Source organism: Triticum urartu, chromosome 5A (genome assembly GCF_056163025.1).
Source record: "Triticum urartu cultivar PI428250 chromosome 5A, HENAU_Tu73, whole genome shotgun sequence".
Lineage (NCBI taxonomy): Eukaryota > Viridiplantae > Streptophyta > Magnoliopsida > Poales > Poaceae > Triticum > Triticum urartu.
Window position 1 is genome coordinate 34,367,793 of NC_141877.1, and position 22,191 is coordinate 34,389,983.

The 22,191-nt window shown below is 44.1% G+C and overlaps 4 protein-coding genes across 5 annotated transcripts; 2 read left to right on the top strand and 2 right to left on the bottom strand.

The window, feature by feature from the left end:
* Positions 1–514: 514 nt before the first annotated feature.
* Positions 515–4,543, top strand: LOC125507589 (GTPase LSG1-1). Its single transcript, XM_048672129.2, has 7 exons — positions 515–960; positions 1,067–1,156; positions 1,257–1,343; positions 1,690–1,783; positions 2,298–2,354; positions 2,921–3,000; positions 3,088–4,543. The coding sequence occupies exons 1-7, from the start codon at positions 695–697 to the stop codon at positions 4,223–4,225; spliced, it is 1,812 nt and encodes a 603-aa protein (XP_048528086.1). The 5' UTR covers positions 515–694; the 3' UTR covers positions 4,226–4,543.
* Positions 4,544–4,583: 40 nt separating this feature from the next.
* Positions 4,584–6,573, top strand: LOC147967775 (uncharacterized). Its single transcript, XM_087525386.1, has 2 exons — positions 4,584–4,720; positions 4,918–6,573. Exon 2 carries the CDS (start codon positions 5,062–5,064, stop codon positions 6,460–6,462), a length of 1,401 nt encoding a protein of 466 aa, XP_087381512.1. The 5' UTR covers positions 4,584–4,720; positions 4,918–5,061; the 3' UTR covers positions 6,463–6,573.
* Positions 6,574–12,356: 5,783 nt separating this feature from the next.
* Positions 12,357–14,273, bottom strand: LOC125555508 (uncharacterized). The gene is made up of 4 exons (XM_048718439.2): positions 13,920–14,273; positions 13,758–13,811; positions 12,825–12,978; positions 12,357–12,655 (listed from the first exon to the last, which is right to left on the bottom strand). Exons 1-4 carry the CDS (start codon positions 14,184–14,186, stop codon positions 12,636–12,638), a joined length of 495 nt encoding a protein of 164 aa, XP_048574396.2. The 5' UTR covers positions 14,187–14,273; the 3' UTR covers positions 12,357–12,635.
* Positions 14,274–17,109: 2,836 nt separating this feature from the next.
* On the bottom strand, positions 17,110–20,752 carry LOC125507592 (nucleolar GTP-binding protein 1-like). 2 transcript variants are annotated; one of them, XM_048672131.2, is made up of 3 exons: positions 20,595–20,752; positions 18,078–20,154; positions 17,110–17,395 (listed from the first exon to the last, which is right to left on the bottom strand). In XM_048672131.2, exon 2 carries the CDS (start codon positions 18,672–18,674, stop codon positions 18,120–18,122), a length of 555 nt encoding a protein of 184 aa, XP_048528088.2. In that variant the 5' UTR covers positions 18,675–20,154; positions 20,595–20,752; the 3' UTR covers positions 17,110–17,395; positions 18,078–18,119. The 2 variants fall into 2 exon arrangements, with proteins under 2 accessions (XP_048528088.2, XP_087381513.1); XM_087525387.1 differs by lacking the exon at positions 17,110–17,395 and having other exon boundaries at positions 19,077–20,154.
* Between the last annotated feature and the right edge of the window lie 1,439 nt (positions 20,753–22,191).

The following is a 22,191-nucleotide window of genomic DNA, read 5'->3' on the forward strand; positions in this document are numbered from 1 at the left end:
GGTTGGAAGGGAGACAAAACCCGTTGTCTGGATTCAGATCGAGTGAGGATTGAAAAGAATAAAAAGAAAAATCAGAATCGAGAGGATTTGTTTTCTGGGATGATCGAGGGAATGCGTGATGCTTTTGATAGATGTTTGGACTGCGAAGGAAGGAAATGACGTACGGTTTGCCATTTTAGTTAGAGATTTAGTCTTCAGAAATTGATTAAATATTGATCATGATTTATTCTTTTCCATATAAAAGTTATCAAATACTACAAAAAATTGATCTTATTGGCAGATAAAATCGGTTTAAATAGATCATGGATAAAATCCGGTTTAAATGTATTGGTGGGATAAAAATCAGTGAGGAAGGATTAACCGGAATGAGGCGAGACTACCAACTCAGACATTAGGAGTAGAGATTAGGGGCAGAGATTCTGGCTGGTGGGCTGCGTCAGCACATACGCCCTCTGTCAGGTGGGGCCCGGGCGTCAGAGGCTCACCCACAGGAGAAAACGAACTCCATGACTCCCATTTGCCAGACCTTTTCTCCTCTTCGTCGCATCGTCCTCTTCCTCCAGCACGCCTCCTCCTCCTCCCCCCTCCTCCTCGCTAAAACCCTAGCCCCGCCTATCGCTCCGCCTCCAAGCCTCTCGCCGCCGGTTTCTCCGACGGTTCCTGCTCAAGGGTCGGTGCCTTTGGTCTCCACGCGATGGCGGGCCGCGGGAAGAAGGGCGGGAAGGGGGCGGAGGACCTGGGCCGCGCGCTCATACGCCAGCAGAACAGGGCGGCGGCGGCCGCCAAGGAGCGGGGCGAGGCGCTCGCCTCCTCCTCCCGCCGCCGCGCGCCGCCCCTCGAGTCCGTCATCGACGTCAGCGAGATCGACGCCGTCCTCCAGCGCGCCGCCGAGGAGGACCGCCTCCATTCCGCCCTCGCCGCCGCCGCCTCCGCCTCCTCCTCCGACCTCATCATCGACTTGTGAGCCGCCTCCCCTCCCTCCAGTGAGACATGTTCGTTGGCTCCGGGCTGTATTGGTTGGAATGGCGTTTGGTCTGAAATGGTTGGATTGAATGATTGGGCACAGGGATGCGACGGGAGAGACAGCCGAGGAGAGGCGAAGGCTTCGGAAGGAGCAAGAGGCGCTGCACGCCAACAGCCTGGGGGTTCCAAGGCGGTGAGTGCCCCTGATTGCTCTTGCTTTAGTTGTTCTGTTGTTTTGAGTTTATTAGGGGTTGTGGTTTTGATCTGACTGTGTGTGTGGCCCGTGATTGCAGTCCACCGTGGACTAACCGGATGACCGCGGAGGAGCTCGACACGAGCGAGAGGCAGGCGTTCCTTGAGTGGCGGAGGAATCTTGCGAGGTTGGTACCGAGTTGTGTTTTTACTCGGTTTATTTATGATTCGGAACTTTCTAGTTTGAAGAGAATTCGGCTGCAAAATGCATGTTATAGGACTGATAATCTCAGCTAAACTTATTAGCTGTACCATTGATTTTTGTATGGAACTGGTAATGGTATTTGGTAGATGGTAGTAGTACCATGTTTTGAGCATTTGTGTTATGGATTCTTCTCATGGATTACGTGCGCGAGCATCAGTGTACATCTACTACGTATGTTGTGACAGTAATTTTTCTTACAAATGTGGTGCTTGCTGTGTCTTATTGTGCCATTTGACATATTAAATGCTTTGATCAATTCTTGTACTTAGATTGGAAGAGAATGACAAGCTTGTCCTTACACCTTTCGAGAAGAACATTGACATCTGGAGACAGCTCTGGAGAGTAATTGAACGCAGTGATTTGGTGAGTAATGCTCCACTTTCGCTGCCATTGTCACCCATAAATCCTGTGATTCACTGCTTGCCTACTGGTCTTGTGATCCCAACTGTTAGGTGTTAGCACAATTTTTTTTGTTTGACTCCATCCGCTGTGTTATACTCCCTCCGTTCTGAATTACTTGTCGCAAGTATGGATGTATCTAGATGTATTTTAGTTCTAGATACATCCATTTCTGCGACGAGTAATTTGGAACGGAGGGAGTATTCTCTAAGAAATGAGTGGCAGATGCATTTGTAAGGTCACACATGCTCTTTCTGTGCTGCGTATTGACGCTGAATTAATATAACTTGTACTCTTACTACTGTATATCCTATCCTGTAAATATGCTACTCTGTTGTGCTCTATTTACTGTATATCCTGTCCTTAAATATGCTACTCTGTTATGCTCAATCCATTTACTGTACCTTGATTGAAGATAAGCAACTCACAATGAATATCATGCAGAAGTACTGACTACTGTTTTCTTTCTTCCATGAAGCTGGTCATGGTAGTTGATGCTCGAGATCCCTTATTCTACCGGTGTCCTGATCTTGAGGTACTTCTTATCATGTTCCTGTAGTAATTTGGTCAACTCAAGGAATATCTACTACGCATAGCAAAATGATTGCAGCTTGTCCCTAGTTTAAGTTTGTCCAGTGTCCAGTTTTGTGCATGAAAGCCAATAGTAGTAAAATTGGTCCAGAGAGCTGTTCATGAATTCTCATTCGGAGACTACATGCTTCTGATGCAAGTATTGCAAGTTGGAAGCTTGCAACAGCTATATTATTAGAATGTGCTTGTTTCCTGTATTTGTGGCTGAAGCAAATTCAGGTTTTCTGTCTATCATGAGCAAACATACATAATTCAACCTTCTCATAGATCTTATCTGTTAAAATTATCTTGCTAGCATGATCTGTGATCTGAGTCTTGTTTTTCTTTTCTCCATATTAAGATGAACTTTCCATGTTCTCTGCTACAAAAGTAAAATATGCTAATCTGAATCTACTGTTGTGCATTCATGATAGGTTTATGTGTTGACACCAAAACCAGTTGTTGTACCTAATGTGTTCTATTGCGGATTCTGCAGTGTTTTCTTGATCTGATGAGTCTTATTTGTACTAGGTATATGCAAAGGAACTTGATGAACACAAGAGAACAATGCTCCTTGTCAACAAGGCTGATCTACTACCTTTAAATATCAGGTCTGCACCTTGTCCATTGTGATTAATTTGTTGCACTATATAGCATGACTATGAAATGACGTCCTTGTACATTTGGCCTAAATACAGAAAAATATGGGCAGATTATTTCAAGGAGCACGATATTCTTCATGTTTTCTGGTCTGCTAAAGCTGCTACTGCCACATTAGAAGGAAAAATGTCGAGTGGTGAACAAGATTCTGCTTCACCTGATATGGATACCAAGATATCTGGCAGGGAAGAACTTTTGATGAGGTTGCAAGCTGAAGCGAAATCTATCGCAGCACAAAGAAGGACGTCAGCTAGTAAAGGGGAACAAGAAGCAAGTTCTACTGATTCCGTTTCATCAGTGGCTAAACATGTAGTTGCTGGATTTGTTGGTTATCCAAATGTTGGGAAGAGTTCCACCATAAATGCTTTGGTTGGTGAGAAGAAGACCGGTGTTACTCACACACCTGGTAAGACAAAACATTTCCAGACATTGATAATCTCTGAAGAGCTCATGCTGTGTGATTGTCCTGGTCTGGTCTTCCCTTCATTCTCAAGCTCAAGGCATGAGATGGTGTCATGCGGTGTCTTGCCGATTGATAGGATGACAAAGCACCGGGAAGCTATCCAGGTGGTGGCAGATCGTGTCCCAAGAGACGTCCTGGAGCAGATTTACAAGATCACCTTGCCAAAGCCAAAGCCATACGAACCACAATCTCGGCCACCGACTGCAGCTGAGCTGTTGCGGGCATACTGCGCGTCTCGGGGCCATGTCAGCCATGGCGGGCTGCCTGACGAGACAAGGGCTGCTAGGCAGATACTCAAGGACTACATCGACGGCAAAATCCCACACTACGAACTCCCTCCTGGTGTTGTCACAGACGATGAAGTAGAAACAAGAGAATCTACTGTTGCAGCAGCAGAAGGTCCGACTGCTTCAGCAGTTGATGAATCTGGCAGTGACGACTCCGATGAACAGGATGATATGACAGGAGGTCCAGACATGAGGCAGCTCTTGAGTGACCTCGAGTCTTTCGACTTGGCCGCCAGCGAAGGGTCCAATGCCACTGGAAAGAAGAAGCAGCACCAGGCATCACAGAAGCAGCACAGGAAACCCCAGCGGAAGAAGGACCGGTCCTGGAGGGCTAGCAACGATGGCAGCGATGGGACGGCGGTGGTAAGGGACTTCCAGAAGCCCACCGTCAGTCATCCCACGGTCAGCGTGAATGGAAATGTCTAGTGCCAGTGTCCCAAGCTTCCTAAACAACCACATATCACAGTTGCTGCTTCCGGGAAGATGTCTGTCGAATGCAAAAAGGCCAAGAAATACATCTACACATAATATAGCTGTGCTTGCTCTGGCGGTGTGCCGATTGCTGAATCTGCTCTGGTAGATGGACGGGAGACTGACGTGAAGATTGTTTCCTGATAATGTGTCCGAACATGCAGAGATTGCCGTTGTAAATATAACGTGGGTTGTGACTTGTGATACGCGTGGTGTTCTGTAATTTTTCAACAATCGACGTAACTATACATATGCGAAGATCATCTTGAAGTACTTTTTTCAGGCTGCTAACCATTATTCGAGCACTAACTATATTTTATTTTACATATACGGAGTGGAATTGCATTGTGCGCATGGATTTTCACATTTTCTGCCAACTGCAGTATTTTTTGGAGCCAGAAGACAACCTGCCCCCGTTCCATTCATTGAACGATTCCTGCAAACTTTGGAGTACGTACCTCTTGCCTCTTGCAAATTGGTTTGTGTAGATTCAGCATTTCAAGTTTCATTTTGAAGATAAAAGTTACTCCAAGAGAGGGAAAAAAACCTTGAAAATGCATTCTCTCATTCAAATTTTATTTTGTCATTCAAGTTTCATCTCAGGCACCTCTCCTAATACTTTTTCTCATTCAAATGCATTTAATCAGTCATTTTAACGAGGCGGCACCGCCCATTGTTGTCATTTCCAAGAGAGCTGCTCCAATGGTGGCCATGCACTCCCGCCCCATTGAATTTGAACCCCAACAGGCCAACGGCCACCCTTCGGTTCTCGCGCCCCCAATCGCCAACGCATGCGCCCCGTCGCAATGCCGCCGCTCTGCCTTCACATTCCACACTCAAACCCCTACTTAACCAACCTTCGTCTACCCACGCTCAGAATTCCTACCCACAGCAGCCAGAAACCTCTCATCCATCCAGCCATGGCGGACTGGTCCTCGCTCCCGCCCGAGCTCGTCCGGCGCATCGCCGACCGCCTCCTGGACACCAACGACCTCGACCTCTACATGGGCCTCCGCGCCGTCTGCCCGAGCTGGCGCTCCGCCACCGACGACCCCAAGGATTCCTCCGAGCCCCGCTTCCGGCCGTGCCGGTGGATCGTCGTCGACGAGCACTTCCACTTGGGTAGCGACTCACGCCTCCTGGTGAACACCGTCAGCGGCCGTGTCGTCCGCCTGGACCTGCCTCTGCTCCGCCGGTACTGCCTCGTCGCCACCACCCACGGCGGCTTCTTCGTCCTCGCCGACAAGAAGCCCCCTCACCGTGCGGTCGTCCTCAACCCCTTCACCGGCCACATGATCCGCTTCAAGGCGCCCGTGCCCTCCCGCAGGGATCCTGCTGCCGCTGCTCTCACCGGCATTTTCGGGCCGTCGCTCTCTTCTGCGGACCTCGGTTCTCCACCCACCCTCATCTTGGTCTGTGATGGTGGTACTTGCGAACGATACATGGCTGTTCCTGACAGCGACGATTTCAGCCCAGATTTGGATGAAGAAGTTGCGAGCTCATGCCAGATTGTGATGCCGCTGGCCATCGCCGGCGGTATCTATGCCGCAGACGGTTGGCATAGAAGGGTGGCACCGCTTCCGGTTGCTTTGGCTGATAAGATGTTCCGTTTGATGAAGCTGTTCGACGTTGATACTTACAAGATGTACGAAGAAAAACCTTCGATGGGTATGGGGTTTGCCGATCTTTCCTGGACAAGTAATGCCAACCACATTTTCCTGGTCGAATCTGCCGGAGAGATTCTGGCGATTGTCAACGTGCAGCCACACCTGAAAGTTTTCACGCTGGACACCGACAGCGATGAGCTCGAGCCGGTGGAGGGCATCGGTGGCCGTGCCATCTTCATCGGTTACCGCAGGAGCCTGTCTGTCAGTGCGGACAAGTTCCCCTCTGTCATCGCCAACTGCATCTACTACGTCAAGCCTACAGATTCGTCACATGACATTTACCAGTATGACCTGAAGAGAGAGAGAGAAGAGTGCGTCTGTGAAGCCATAGGCAGCATGCATTCCTTCTTAAACCCAAACCCCATCAGGCTACCCGTTGCTAAACCTCCTTTCACCATCCTTCAGCTCCTCTCGAGCTACACCATAAACACCCGGCAATCTCAGCTTTGGCTGGAATTATTAGTACAGGACCTTCTTCCTCATGTTTATCCGTGCGACAGCTCTTATTCTGATAAATATGACTGAAGTATTGATTGAGCCAGTGAATGTCAGTGATGTGCTCAGCTGAGTGATGATGGATCGCTTGTTGCCAGGAAGAAATTGCATCTGTGTTTGAGTCCGTCTCCTTTTGTTTGCTTTGTGTTAAGTTCATCTTGTTATGCACCTATATGTTCCTTCATCTTCTTTTGGACTAGGTTTGTTCTTCCCGAGTTTGTATCGCTGAATGATACATGCAATGTGGTGCGTTCTGGTGCTTGAAGATGTTGTCTTGCTATAATTTGTTTGCTGTTGTTCACAAGTCGATATGCTTTTTTTTTTGGAGATTGTTGTGTTCCAGTACATTGAAGCCAGGGCTTGCCCCCATTTTCCTAGAGACAAGATTGTCCAGACTTAAAATACTCTGTCTCTGTATCCTTCATCTTATATTGCTTGTATTTTTTTATCATTTGTAGAACCCAGCAACAAACGTTCTTGTAAGGACATCTCTAATCTATGTCTGAATGTTAACTCCTAGTAAAATCTTAGCTCACAATAATGGAGGACTCACCCACTAAACTGGAAAGTTATTAGTTTTTCCTTCGAAAACCAGCTGCGTGCCTTTTGGCGGGAGCTGCGAACCCTGATATGTTGGGTGTGAGGCATGTTTTAAACTCCCCTTGCCACCTTACAAACCCACCAAGTAAGTGGCAGTTTAAAATTAGAAACCTTAGGAAGGTTGTAAAGGGTGGACTCAAAAAGTTGATCTCTCTCTCTCTCTCTCTCGTTAGTTTTACACGCTGAAGATCTCTGGTTCGAACCCGGACGCCACCACAAATTGATTTTCCCTCCCTCTCCCTCTCTCTCCCGCCCTCTCCCTCTCTCTCCCTCCCCCTTTCTCTCCCCCCCCCCCTCTCTCTCCCTCCCCCCCCTCTCTCTCCCTCTCCCTCTCCCTTTCTCCCTCTCTCTCTCTCCCTCTCTCTCTCTCTCGTTAGTTTTACACGCCGAAGATCTCCGGTTCGAACCCGGATGCCACCACAAATTGATTTTGCTCCTTTTTGTCCAGCTGATAGTGACGTCATAATTGTCTCAACAAAATATATAATATTGTTGCATTAACAAAATCAAAAGGTGTTGTGGTGTAGTTGGTCTAGCACGTCAGTTTAACACGCGGAAGATCTCCGGTTCAAATCCGGACAACGCCAAGTTCTTTTCTGCTGGGGTTGTTTATTCTTATTATTATTGTTGTTTCTTATTTTATTTTTGCCTACTGAAATTTTTTATTGACAGAACTTGAGTTATCATTCCTCTTTTATCAGAACTTCTGGGATCTCATCAAGAATGACTTTATGTGGATGGTCAGGGATTTTGAGAATGGGGTGTTAGATATTTACAAACTGAACTATGCTATCATTACTCTCATTCCTAAGGCCCCCCTAGCTAGAGAGATGAAGAATTTCAGACCTATTAGTCTTAGCAACTGTGCTGTTAAAATCTTTTCCAAAGCTATGAATACTAGGGCCTCCCCTATCTGTGATAAACTCATTTCACATAACCAAACTGCCTTTATTAAAGGGGGATTTATATTGGAAAGTGTTGTTATGGCCCATGAAGTGATTCATGAGGTCCATAGGTCTAACACTAGTGGGTTGATTCTTAAACTGGATTATGAGAAAGCTTATGATAGGGTCAGCTGGGAATTCCTGGAGGAAATGCTTCTTTCTAGAGGCTTTGGGGTTAAATGGGTTAGTTGGGTGCTTAGCACCTTGAAACATGGGACATTTTAGGTTAGAATCAATGACACAAATGGGCCACACTTTGTTGGAGGTAAAGGGTTGAAACAAGGGGACCCCCACTCCCCCCTTCTTTTTAACCTGGTGGTTGATGTTTTTTCTAAAATGCTGGCTAAAGCTGTTAATAATGGCTTGATTGGTGGGCTTCTCCCACATGCCATCCCAGGTGGAGTAGTTAGTTTACAGTATGCTGATGATACCATTCTGTTCATTCAAGAATCTGTGGAATATGCAAAAAATTGAAGTGGATCCTGACTTGTTTTGAGAAGCTGTCTGGCTTAAAAATCAATTTTCATAAAAGTGATTTGCATACCATTCATGTATCTGAGCAAATGTCTAGAGAATTTGCCCAAATTTTTTGTTGTCAATTTGGTGACTTTCCTTTCAAATATCTTGGTGTGCCACTTCATTTTAAAAAACTGAGGAGGGAAGACTTGCAACCTATCATTGATAGGATTATAAAAAATATTGCTGGTTGGCTAGGCAAACTTTTATCTTACAGAGGCAAGCTGATTTTATTAACTACTTGTATTGCCAGCATTCCCTCATATCTTATGGCTATGGTTAAATTCCCAAAGTGGGCTATTGATATGATCACCTCCCAAATGTCTCATTTTTTCTGGGGCGATATGGGTGAGGTTCACAAATACCATTTAGCTAACTGGGGCCTTGTGGCTAGAAAGAAGGAATTTGGTGGCCTGGGTGTCCCTAATCTCAGGGAATTTAACATGGCTCTCCTGGCCTCTTGGGGGAAAAGGTTCTATGATGGGAGGGAGGGGGACTGGAAAAAACTTCTTTGCTTCAAATATGCTACTGATAAACCTAATATTTTCCATGCTAAACCTGCCTCTGGGTCTCCCTTCTGGAAAAGCATCTCTTGGGCTTTTGCTGCTGCAAAAAATTTCTGGAAATGGAATCCTGGGAATGGGGATAACATTGCCTTCTGGCATGATAACTGGATTGGGGGGTGCTCCCTAAAAACTGCTTTTTGGGAATTATTTGATATCTGTCATCAACAGGATGCCACTTTGTCCCAGGTATGGGATGGTGTGAACTTATGTCTCACTTTCAAGCGCTGTGTGGATGAGGCCATGATGCAGAAATGGGGATGTTTAGTTAGCTTGGTTTCACAAACTACCCTTTCAGATCATCCAGACAGCCCTATCTGGGCCCTAGAATCAAATGGTCAATACTCTGTTAAGTCATTCTATAAACTGATCAACTTTGGGGGGGGGGGGGTTTCTTCTAAGATCAGAGATTTTATTTGGAAAATCAAAGTCCCTCCAAATATCCATGTCTTTTTATGGCTGATGTACAATAATAAAAGCCTTACTAGAGACAATTTGGCCAAAAGAAGAAATGTTGAGGATAAAACTTGTGTTTTCTGTGCTGAGTTGGAATCTATCCAACATCTTCTGTTTGATTGCATTGTTGCATCTAATGTCTGGTCTATGGTTGCCGAAGCACTTAGCATTCCCCCTCCTGTTTCTTTTTCATCCTTGACTTCTTTTTGGAAGAGGAAAAAACAATGTGAAGCTGTGAATATGGTTACTTCTGCTACCTTGTGGTGCTTATGGCGGTTACGCAATGACTTTGTCTTTCAGGGGGGAAGATGGCGAGATATACGCTGTGTGCTGGGACAGGTGGCGGCAACAATCAGGCAGTGGAAAATCTTATCTTCAGAGGCCCAGGGTGCTCTACTTCTCCGGTGCTTAAGGCTTTTGGAGCGTCGAAGAGGGGAACTGCTTAGAATTGCTTGGGTTTAGTGTATGTCTTGAGTGACTTATCGTCTGCGTTGTGGTCTGCATGAGTATGACTCTCTTATGGGATGTAATAGGGTAGTAGCCTAAAAACCCTGATGGATGTTTGTTCTGTGGCAGCTACTTTTGGTTGTCGCCGAGAGCTGTTCAACAGTCTGGTCTCTGCCGTTGCCTTGGCTTAATAAAAGTTGGGGCGGGGGGCGACCCTCTCTTTTCAAAAAAAAGAAATTTTTTATTGACATTTTTTCCTGCTGAACTTGGTAATGGTGATGATATATTGTGCAGCAGTAATTTAAACGGTGCAATTGTATATTTCCCCCCGCAATGCAGTGCAAATATTTAATGGATAGATTCCTGCAAAAAAAGGGATAGATGTTGGAAATAAAATAAATAGCAACACAAGGAATTTTGAAGCACATGTGAACTAACTAGATGTTTATATTTCTCCTCACATCTAACCATCTTTTTTTGTGGAACAAAGCACTTGTCTTTTCTACAGCACATTATGGTTGATCAATATATTTATAAGACCAGAAATTTTGTATGCATACATATAGCATGTAATGTTTAAGATCTATATATTTGGGAGACCAGAAATTTCAGTACCAACCTTAGAAGAAAATTGAAGATCCCCGCTCTCTGCATGCCCTTTTTCATTAATTCCTACCCCCCCCCCCCCCCCACCCCACCCACCCATAGATCAAAGGTTTCTATTCATATATGTAGATAAAAGTAGAATGGCATTTTGAAAAAAGAAAGAGTACAATACGGTGCTCAGCATGTGGATCATACATTGCGCAAGGGGACGCAAAATAATATTTTCTGCACAATACACCAAATTAGATAGGATAAATTACTAAAAATATATGTACGTAAACTTAGAAATCATTTTGTCTTTAACATAATAAAAAATAAAGACAACCATGTAGTAGTTGCATCCGAAGGTGGCAAACTAATTTTGGGAAGCTGGAAGTGTGAAGGATAAGAAAAAAAATCCCAAATGATAACGCACACACGCCTTGATCCACGTTGATTCTGTTTTGCACGAATTCTAAAGGAATCTGTTAGAATCTGAGTGCTACGTGGGCATCATCGTATGTGTGGGCATTGGAGAGTTCGTCCACACGCCCCGCAGCACGCGGTTTGCTAGCTGCGCTGTGTGGGCGAACTAGTTTCTGCCCACACAATCACAACCTAGTCCACGCGTGTGTGGGCGAACTGCTTTTCACCCACATGACACTCGTACATTGTTGAATGGCAAGTGCAATTGCGCGTACGTGGCAACTAGGTAAACACATGACAACTATGATTCGTTGCTAGACAGCAACTGCAGTTGCGCATGTGGCAACCAGGGTAAACACACATAGCAACTGTGATTAACCAGACATGGCAATTATGGTTGGACCACATGTGTCAACTAGATAAACACACACGGCAACTATGGTTTGATTACGCGCGGCAACTACCATAAATTAGACATGACAACTATAGTTAACCAAAACAGAGAAAGTTGCCATGCTTTTACAACTGCATTTTCCATCCCAAATAATTACATCTGTCATCCCGGATGGCAACTAAATCCAGGATGTGTAGGCATATTTGCTTCATGCCACACGTGCAGAGTGGGATGAGTAGTACTTGTTGGGTGTGTGGCATGAAGTAGCTGCGTCCATACGTGTGAGCAATTCTAATGTTCACCCACACACAACCCGTGTGGGCTGCCTCCTACTCACGCCGCACACGGTGTGTGGACGAAAGTCTAGTATGTCACACGTATGGGCGTTATCTGGACCCCAAAAAATCAAGATTTGAGTTAACCACACCTTTTCTAGCAAAAAGTGGAATTAGTAAAGGATATAGATAACTCTTTCATTTTTAGAAGTCCCCCACTTGACTACATATTCCTCTATGAGAGCCTGATCCGAAAGGATGCTGGTTTCATAGTGCCACATCAAAGATCGAAGATCCTTTAAAAAAATGTGCATGCGCATGATCTATAAAATTGGAAATAGCTATAGAACATAGAAGGTAAATTGCTATCAGTTCCAGTTTATGGGCTAATTGCATGCCTACTAGAACTATTCTTTTGTGAAGCTTCAAAGAGTACTCCAAGTCAAGTATCAATAGTTTATTTTTGAACTTCAAAGACAGCTTCCGGTTCCGAAAGTTTATAACAAATCAAATTGGTATGGATTTCTATGAGGGAGAAAGTGCGAGCGAGAGGGGGGGGGGGGGGGGGGGGGGTTGACCCATACCGATTCGTTTCGGTTTTGATTGAAACAACTAGGCCGTCTCCTCTAGTGATGTCTAATGGCATCAAGTACAAGCAGTTACGCCACGTCAGCTTTTGCGGGGCCCACATGTCATAGTTGTCATCAAATGGGACAAGGACGCCAACAATGTTTTGTTCTTCTTCAAAAGATTAGACTCAGTGGTTTTTGTTCCAAACCTGTAAACCCGTGTGTCCTGCAAACCTAGCCCACAATGTGATGGTTTTCTGCAATTAAATACAGTCATGGAGATTTGACTTACGACAGCAGATCTCAACGCAAAACATTTCTCATATTGCCACAACCACATGTACAACTTGTGCAAGATAGTTACTGCGTTCAACAAGAGCATCCGATTGTGCAAAAACTTCAAGGGATACTCAGGCGCCGGTGCTGAATCAGCTTTGTTCGGTTTCATCTGCAAGAAAGACACGAGTGCTTGAGTTTCCAAGAGAGGGCCATTTGTTGTATTGACAAAAAAAAAGGGTGCCGACACGTACAATAATGTAAGTGTACCTATATTCAACTAAATCACATGCACATCAAACTGGGTCGAAACTTGGAAGACAGAAAAACACAACCCTTACCAAGCATATGAGACTGAAATCCACAATTTCTTAGGTGATTTGCAAGCTTCTCCCCAAGTTCCTTGTGCCAGTCCTTGGTCATCATGGCTTCTGGTGTCGTCCGCACCACCGTGGTCGCCTTGGCCAAGTCGATCGTGGCAGAAGCAACCTCAGGCTGTAAAAGTAAAAGATTCAACATCGGTGGAGCAGTAATTCACTAGATTTTCAGTTACATTGGCCATGCTGCTGATTGAAGATGTGGTAGGGATAGCACATGAAAGAAGGCAGTGGCAAACATCAAGTTCAGTAGCAAATAGGTATGGCAGGCCGGAAATACCTCTTTGTTCCTGGTTGTATCTAGACTCTATATTTCTCTTGTCGCTTGGGTTCTGTTTGTGAGCCAAGACTAAACCTCAGACTTTGTTGACATCCTTTTGTTAATAAAATAGCTGCATGCATCATTCTCATACAGAGGCCCGGTGCTTTCTCCTTTTTCAAAAAAAAATATATATGAACTCTATATGAGGAAAAATTTAAGAGTTACAAAATAGTTCAGAAGTTTCTTTTACAACAAACTTGACTTTCTTTTGCACTAGTATATAAATTTTCACTAAAAAACCACCAGCGCTGACTCCAAGGCAAAAAAAAGTAAATTTATTTGCTATTATAACTATTTACATTATTTTCGATGAAAAATTGTTACTCTCTCCGTAAAGAAATATAAGAGATTAGTGATGGAGTATTTTTGAAAAGAAGTCAAGGGGGATTTTCTTTTTTGTGGAACTTTTTTCAAATATGTTATTTTTTTACTCTTTATTCAATTGCTATTTTATTTATGTAGGGTGTAGATACACCTATAGACCAAACGTTCGCCTCCTTATTCGAGGAATACATACATTCAGTGGCAAACATGCAAGTGATGAAAAATTCATTTGCAAAAGCCGAGGAACGGACCTGGCTCTCGAGAATCCGCTTCACTTTGGCGGCGCATCCGCCGCACGACATACCCTGCAATGCTTGCATGCCAAATTAGTACCAAAAGAAAGGAATTGCCCTGCAATGGCGCGCTGGCGGCGAGCAGTGGGATTACGCAGAATTATATACATACATACATACCCCGACGTGGAGCACGATGACGTCGCCGTCAATCGTCCCGGCCTCGACGAGCGCCATCGCCGCTGCAGCGCCGGCACCAGAGTCTCCTCCTCCTCCGCCGCCGCCGCCGCCTCCTCCAGCGGAGCGACCTCCGCCCCTGCCCCCGCCTCCACCGATGGAGGTGGGGAGGGAGATGGACGCGAAGCCGCCGCGGGGAGGCGGGATGACGAGGAGCCGCGTGGCCGCCAAGGCCGGCGGCGCTGCTGATGTGATTGCGGCAGGCTCCATTGCTCTGGCACGACGTGTCTCGCTGCTCTGCTCACGTTCGTTTCGTTTCGTTCGGCCTCCTCCGCCGCGAGTCGATATCCATTCACTTTGTTCTTACGTGGGCCTCCTTATTCCATTATGGTGCACGCGACTATCTTATCTGTGCTATAAATCACAAAAATGTATCTATTTCACTAATATTTTAAATGTATATAACAATAATAATAAACATGTGTTCTATTGATTCATATGAGCTGTTTAATAATAAGAAAAATGTTAACTTTTTTTTTACAAAAGCGTTCAAATATTCTAAAAAAATATTCATCTAACTAAAATATATGTTACATATATTTATAAAAATGTTCGTACGATTCGCACAAAACCGTTCATGCATTTCATGTAGTCTCAAGAATGTGTTCATGTAATTTCAACAAGTGTTTGGGCATTTTATTCAAATGTTTGTCTACTTAAAAAGTGCTAATGCATTTCTACAAATACTCAGGTAAGTCTTAAAGATGTTCACATGTTTATAAGAATTGTGTATGTAGTTCTTCAAAAGTGTTGGCACTTTAAAATTTTATTGTTAATTTATAAAGTGTTTACCTTTCTTTTAATGTTCTTGTAGTTAAAAAAATCGCCTTAGATTCTCAAAAGAAAATCTTCGCCTTTTTGTAAAAATTATCAACGTTTTTTCAAATTGATCACGTGTTTTATATAAAAAAAATACTTATATAGTTTTAACAAAACAATTTTTTTAATCTTGGGCCTAAAAAAACTCATATAGTTTTAAGAAAACACAATTTCTAAAAAATGTTGGGCCTACCTCCCAGAAAAATAAACACAAAAATAGAAAATACCAAAATGAACAGAAAAGGGGAAACACGAAAAAGAAAAGGTAGATAAAAAAGGGAAAATAGAAAAAACATGCATGGAAAATAAAAGTTTATCAAAGAATATCTTCTAAGTTTATCTGTTTTGATTCACCATCACACCTTATTGGTATTCTTGTTCCTCAAATCACATGCCCTGCTCTTCCTAACAGATTGTGGATGAATACAATCGTCTTAGCAAGCCAACTTGAAACTCAGCGAGAGGTGCAATCCTCTTTCCTTCCTAGTATTTTGTTATGGTCACTATCCATTGCGTTGTTCTATAGCTTCTCGCATAGTTTTTTTTGGAGATAATTATTTTGTTGAAAGAGATAAAGTTTGTTATAGTTGTATGTACTGTATATCTGATGCATTTATATACCTGTGTCTGTTCATATTCACAGTATTATGAGGCTCTTTTGTCAGAAACTAAGAAAGAAAGGGAACGAAACATTTCTGTTGCTGCGGATAAAACTATAAATGATAGGCTTCAGGAGATGCAATTTAAGCTCGAAAATACAATGTTGGAGAAAAATAAAGTTGCTGAAGTGAGCATGTATTTAAATCATGCAGCTTTCCTTTATGAAGTACAACCAGCTTCACTATTGGTGTAACTGATGTCCTTTTGCATTATCCTGTAGATGAATGAAAAACTCACGAGCTAGGATATATGGCGCCAGACAGGAAAAGGAATAGGTATGTTTTGATCTTCCCACCTGAAATTGGTAGTAGTCATTCAAGGTGTGTCATGTGAAAGAAGTCGAATAATGGACGTGGAGTATCTGCTCCCGAGCTCAAATGCACCCTGATGAACAGTAAAAAAATTTAAAAAAGTTTTTGGGTGGTAAACTTTAACAAATGTTTGGCATGATTGCAAAATTCAGCATAAAATGACATTCGTGGAAGTCTTGGAAAACAAAAAAACAAAATTGATGCTCCAAAAATGCTAGTTTGGGAAACATTTCAGAGTATTGATTTTCTTTTTCACGACTTCCACAAATGTCATTTCATGCTGAAATTTTGCAGGCATACAAAACATTTGTAAAAATTATCACAAAAACAATTCAGATTTTTTTACCATTTTACTGTGCATCAAGGTGCATTTGAGCTTGGGATCAGAATAGGACTTTCGTCAAATAACACATTTATTTGGGGCACATTATGAACATTGATACTATTTGCAATGATTTGCTGAACTATATACATATTCATGTACAGTCCTATTTAAAAGTTGTTTGAATATTCCCCTTAATATTTATTTCAATTCTAAAATACCACACGTTTCCTACCATATTATTTCATTCCCCTTTTTCCGATAATGATGCATTCACAGGGAGAGAGCAGAGTTCAAGCTGAAGGACGATACGATCCTTGGCCTGGAAGAACAGGTGCTTATAATTTCTATTGTTTTTTCCCTGCAGCATTCTTTAACATGCCTCATATAATTCCCCGCAGATAAAAGACTTGAAATATTCCATTAAGTTGCAAAAGTCTATTGAGAAGAATTCACATGCTGATGATCTCAAAGGAGATTTTCTGGTGCCATTGGCCACGGAATCAGATTCTGGACATGATAAAAGGTGGTCAAGAACAAGCCAAGATAAGGAATTAGCGGTGACTTCGCTAGCATGATTGCATGAACTGCGTATGTAAAGGGTCTAATGCATTCTCTGTAAGAAATATACAATCTGCTGTTACAGAGTAAGAAGAAACTCAAGTAAGCTCAGTGGATCTTAGATAGCTAACATGTAATGCTCAAACACTAGATAACCGTAGTAAGGTTGGTGTTGTATGCTTACAATGTGTAATTGATCTGGAAAATTGTTATGACCAGCGGGGTTGAGCTTTGTTTGTTTGTTCTGGAAGTGTACGGTGCCTTTTTCAGTGAGGAAGCAGTTGTTTTAGCCCAGCAACAAGATCATAAAACAAGAAAAGAAATGTGTTCTTCACAATTAACCTGAAGAACAACTGCGCCAGTGAGCAACTAAAAGTCCCACGTTCCAGACCTCAAATGCAACAGGCCAGACAGAGTGCAACCTTGTAATCTCACAGTGCCTAGAAACACAGCTGAAACATCACAGCACCAACACACTTCAGTATAAAAGTAAGAACCAGCGGCCCGTTCCAACACATTGACACCATCAAACAAAATTTAAGTCCACTCCACACTAGTGCGGAATAAACCAAAATTTGCGTACACTTAAGCAACGATCGACATAATCTAACAAATGAGGACAAAGTGTAACAGGCAAAAATGAAAATGTAGATACTAGTAGTATCTCCTCCTGCCAGCTTGAGCTTGGTTTTCAAGCCTCCCCTGATAGATATGCAGCACCAAAAATAGCAGTGATCCTGTACTTCCTGCAGGAGAGAATAGTTGAGCTTCCAATAAACATATGTGGATCACAAGCCCTTCCATACAGTGCTTGCTTGCATCACCAATCGGCAGTTTATGGCAACGGTGCTTTTGTGTATTTATTTAAATATGTATTATTGAAAAATTCACTGATCGAATTTGGGTGCAGCACGATATGCAAACTACTCAGCTCACTACAGCACAACCAATTGACTACAAGGTCGGTGCTGGTGCATTCAATTTACAAAATCAGCACGATTTCAAGATCAACAACCCTATCCATATGGGAAAAAAATTGAAGGGTTAAGCTGATACCCTATATATAATCAGAAATGTGGATGTAGCTCGAGCAATACTTCACAAGCCCTTCTATAAGATCTACAGTGCTTGCATCACCACTGACCAGTTTGTGATAGCAGTGCTTTTTTATTAGGTTATTATAAAGAAAATTATTAATCCAATTTGAGAGTGCAGTACGATATGTAAACTACTCTCAGCTTACTACAGAACAACCAATTAACTACAGCAATGGTGCTGGTTCTAACATTTGCATCTAGTTCAAAAATCAGCATGATGTCAAGATTTAACAACCCTATCCCTATGAAAAAGAAACAGCAGTCTATTATCAATAGCACAGAATAAGATTTGTTAACTAGGTGGAAATCATGTGAAGCACAGGTTCTGCACCTGATCCAGTGATCGCAAGCAGCAATGTCCAGATTGACTGGCTTATCGCCTGCTGGTCTTTCCAATGCCTCGTTTCCCAGAGAAGAGATGCTTTGGTTTCAAGGTGGGGATGACACGGTCCGCCTCTCCACGCCGAGCCTCCTTATTCCTGTTCTTCACAGAGTCCCTTGATTTCTTGATGGCCTTCTTCTTTTGAGCAGTGTCCCTGAGCCCTTCACCTGGCACAACCTCTTCAATTGGTCGTGACTTGGACCTAGACCTTGACCTTGTACGCAGTTTCTTGTCGGAATGCTGGCCATCAACGTCCATAGCATCACCATCAGCTTTGCTCAGTGACCTCTCACGCTTACGGCCTCTTGACTGGCTGCGAAGTCGGTTCACAGCCGCAGTAGGATCAACGCCCATGGATGTGAGTTGCCTGCCCAATCTCTTGGTTGTGAATTTCCTATCTTTGTCGTGCTTCCTTGGAACAATAGGACGGCTCTCTGCAGTACTCTTCTTCATCCTATGCTCTTGGATGAGCATTGCCTTCTTCTTCCTAATCTTACCCAATATCTCACGCTGTTCTTCAGTTAACTCGTCATGGCCATCAATCATAAAGCATCCTGAGCAGCTTCTTCTTCAAGACGAAGACCCTCCCCCCTTTCCAGTTCTTCACACCTTTCCAAGATATCCGGATCTAGGAAATCAGCAACATTATGCCCATCCAATATCTCAGGGAGAATATCTTCCTTCCATTCATCATTGGCTAATAAGTAATGCTTCTTGAGACTGGCGGAATAGACACCAGCGCCTCCATTCTCATTCTCAAGGTCCCTCTCAAGTTTCTTCTTTTCCTTTGCAGCAGCAATTGCTTGAGCTTCAAGAACAGCCTGAGGAATGCAAGTAGGCCTATCTCTGTTATCACGAGGCTTGGGCATAGCAACATGAAACCTATTTAAGCAGTCATTGATCCTCTTTGATTTCATCTTGATCTCCACCCTCTGCTCAAGAAGCCTCTCACATGCAGCATTTTTAACAGCCATCACACCCTCATCTGTTAAAGCACTCATAGTCAACAAAACACCCTCTTCACTAGGATCTCCACCTTGAGGTATAGTCTTCATAGCCTCTGACTTCATCTCCATTACCAGCTTCATGTCCTCTTCAGAAAGCCCATCCAGCGGCTGCAAATCAGTCTTGTTGCACACAATGACTAGAGGCTTATTCATGAACAAGGATTTTATACTGTGGAAGAGTGCAGCTTGCTGAGCAATAGTGTACCACAAGAACCAGAGATGTCCAAGAAGAACAGCACGGCAGCCCTCAAGTGGGCAAGAGCGGTGATACTGCACATTTCTATGATGTTCCTGTCCTCAAAAGGCCGATCAAGGATCCCTGGAGTGTCAATCACTTGGTACCGCAGATACTTGTAATCTGCATGACCAACAAAAAGGGATTTTGTTGTGAAGGCATAAGGCTGTACGTCCACATCAGCCCTTGTAACCTTGTTCATAAAAGAGCTCTTCCCAACATTTGGATAGCCACAAATCAAGATCGTACGGGTGTTTGGGTCAATTGATGGAAGCCTGGCCATGTGCTGCCTGATCTGCTCCAGGTATGCCAAACTAGGACTGATGCGCTTTAGAACAGTACACATGCGACCTAGTGCAGCAACCTTCAGGCACTTGCACCGGTACAGCGTGTCTCCATACTTGAGCAGCCTCAAATAGTCCTTGGAGATCTTTGCAATGATATTCCTGGCCGTATTGATCTGGCCCAAGGCAAGTTTATAGTGATCCTTGTTGTAGAGCACATGAAGGAGATCGCCGTAGAAAGGGTGGATGTCATCCAGTCGGGGGAACTCATCGATGATGGTGGAGAGCTTCTCATAGAAGTTCTGCTGAGTATAGCGAACCTTGCGCATATAGAACTGGCGGATGCGGTTGATAGCATAGCCCTTGTGGACAACAGTTGGTGTTTGCCTCTGAGTGCGGGACAAGATTATGTCAATGAAGTCCTTCCCAGGAGGGACAACAGTGATTTTCTTGACATTATACTGCACCATTTTGCCACTGTAAAGCTTGGCTACTTATTCCTGTAATAATACAAACAAATGTCATGGCAATCCAATGCAGATAAACCGGTGAAGAAACTAGTGCAGAAGAAAAGACAGGTGCAAAACAAATGCAAGACAGCACAATTTCCAAAAGAACATGGCCAGGGAGAAATCTAGCAATCATTGCATTAAGGAAATATCAATATGTAATCATATGAAGACTCTGGGCCCAGCATTATCAGTGAATCTTTGTTACACACAAGGAAAACTTTGATTTTTTAAAAATACTATTGGACAGAAGGCTAACCCCAGTTTCTTTGTTGATGGTTAAACATAGTTGAAGCACAAATCTAATCATTTGGCATCACAACCAGAGAGGAAAAGCATATATATCATTCAAGCGAGCAGCCGAGCACAGCAAGGGGTAGCAAGTCACGGAGATGAAGGGGTTGAGGAGAGGCTGCTGGGCTTGGGGTTACCTGCCGTCGGGAGGAGAGGCTGCTCTGCTTGGGGCAGCGGTCGCCGGTCGAGTCCAGGCGTCGACGGCGGCGCGTTCGCTGCTGCCTGGGACAGCTCGTTCGTTTTGTGGAGAGCGTGCGACCTGCAGAATAGGGTTTGTATTGGGCCGAGCCTATTTTTGGGTCGAGGCTGTTTTTGGGCCGAGACGTACTTTTGGGCCGAGCCTGTTTTTCGGCCGAGACATAGAGACCTAGCCTCAGGGTCTTTTTGGGCCGAGATCAAGATTAATGATAGGCTAATCGGCAAAACCCTATATGACGCTTATTGCGTCAAGTTGTCGTGCAAACGCACAGACAGCGCGACGCCAGCGACTAAATGGGACGGCCCATTGCGCGATTCACTGATCCGGTTTTGGAACCTTCTAGAAGGTTCCCAACCGGTCCAGGCATGGTTTTTTCGTTTTTCTTTTTTCCTGCTGTTTCTTTTATTATTATTTTCTGTTTTTCATTACTTTCTTTATTTTTTATTTTTCGTTTTTCTTTTACTTTTTTTGTTATATGTTTCTTTTTTGTCTCCCTTTTTCTTTCTCGTTTCTTTCTAAATATTAAGAATATAAAATTTGAAAAAGATCAACTCTCAAAAACATGTTCACCGCTCCGTTTGGATGTTTGCATTGGGAGGCTTGGCATTGCATTGGGTTGAATACCAATATCAGAGGACATTGGTATTGAGATTGAATGCAATATTTCTGTTTGGATGTTAAGGTATTCTGAACACAGATTGATATTCTGGTTGAATGCCAAATGCTGTTTGGACGGTCAGAGTGAAGAATTGAGTTTGCCGTTGGTCATCTCAATCTCGACCACGCGTTCTGCACAGAGGAGTGGAGCTTGCCATAGGTCTTCTTAATCTTGGCCACGCGTTCTGCACGGAGGAGAAAGAAGAAAAATCAAGCAAAGAGGAGGTCCACCGGACACTTGACAGAGGAGAAGGGAGAGGTTCAGAGCTCTACGAAGAGGGGAGGGAGGCGATCAACAACAAACCTGCCCCGGCCGCCGGAGCTCGGGATGGAGGTACGCCGGCCGCCGGAGCTTGAACTAGTTGCTACCGTGCCTGCACATAAGAGGGAGATGAGAGGGGGACAACTCTACTAGGAGGGGGAAAAGGAAAGGGAGCACGAAGGGGCGGGATGGTGGCGCCGGCGACTGCCCAGGAGAGGGGCGGGAGGGTGGCGCTGGCGGCTGACCAGGAGAGGGGCGGGAGGGTGGCGCCGCGCCGTTCCTTAGGTCACGCGCGGGCGAGACCTCCTGTCTCGAGCGGGGATGGGAGCCTAGAAGGGACGACGCTCGTTTTAGTCTCTATCCTGAATACCTCATCGATGTAGAGCACAGACGCTCTAAATTGGGCCAGGAGTTTTTTTGCCTTCGGGGCGGGCCGCTCGATATCGAGCCCGAATGCCACCCTTGAATGCCAAGAGCAACCAAACGCTGGTATTCGGGATATTCGGTCTAGACAAATGCCAATACCCAATGCAGTGCCCGAATGCAAACATCCAAACATAGCGTTCAGGATTTCAAATTGTGTACCATTCTATTAAAAAATGTTCAAGAATTACAA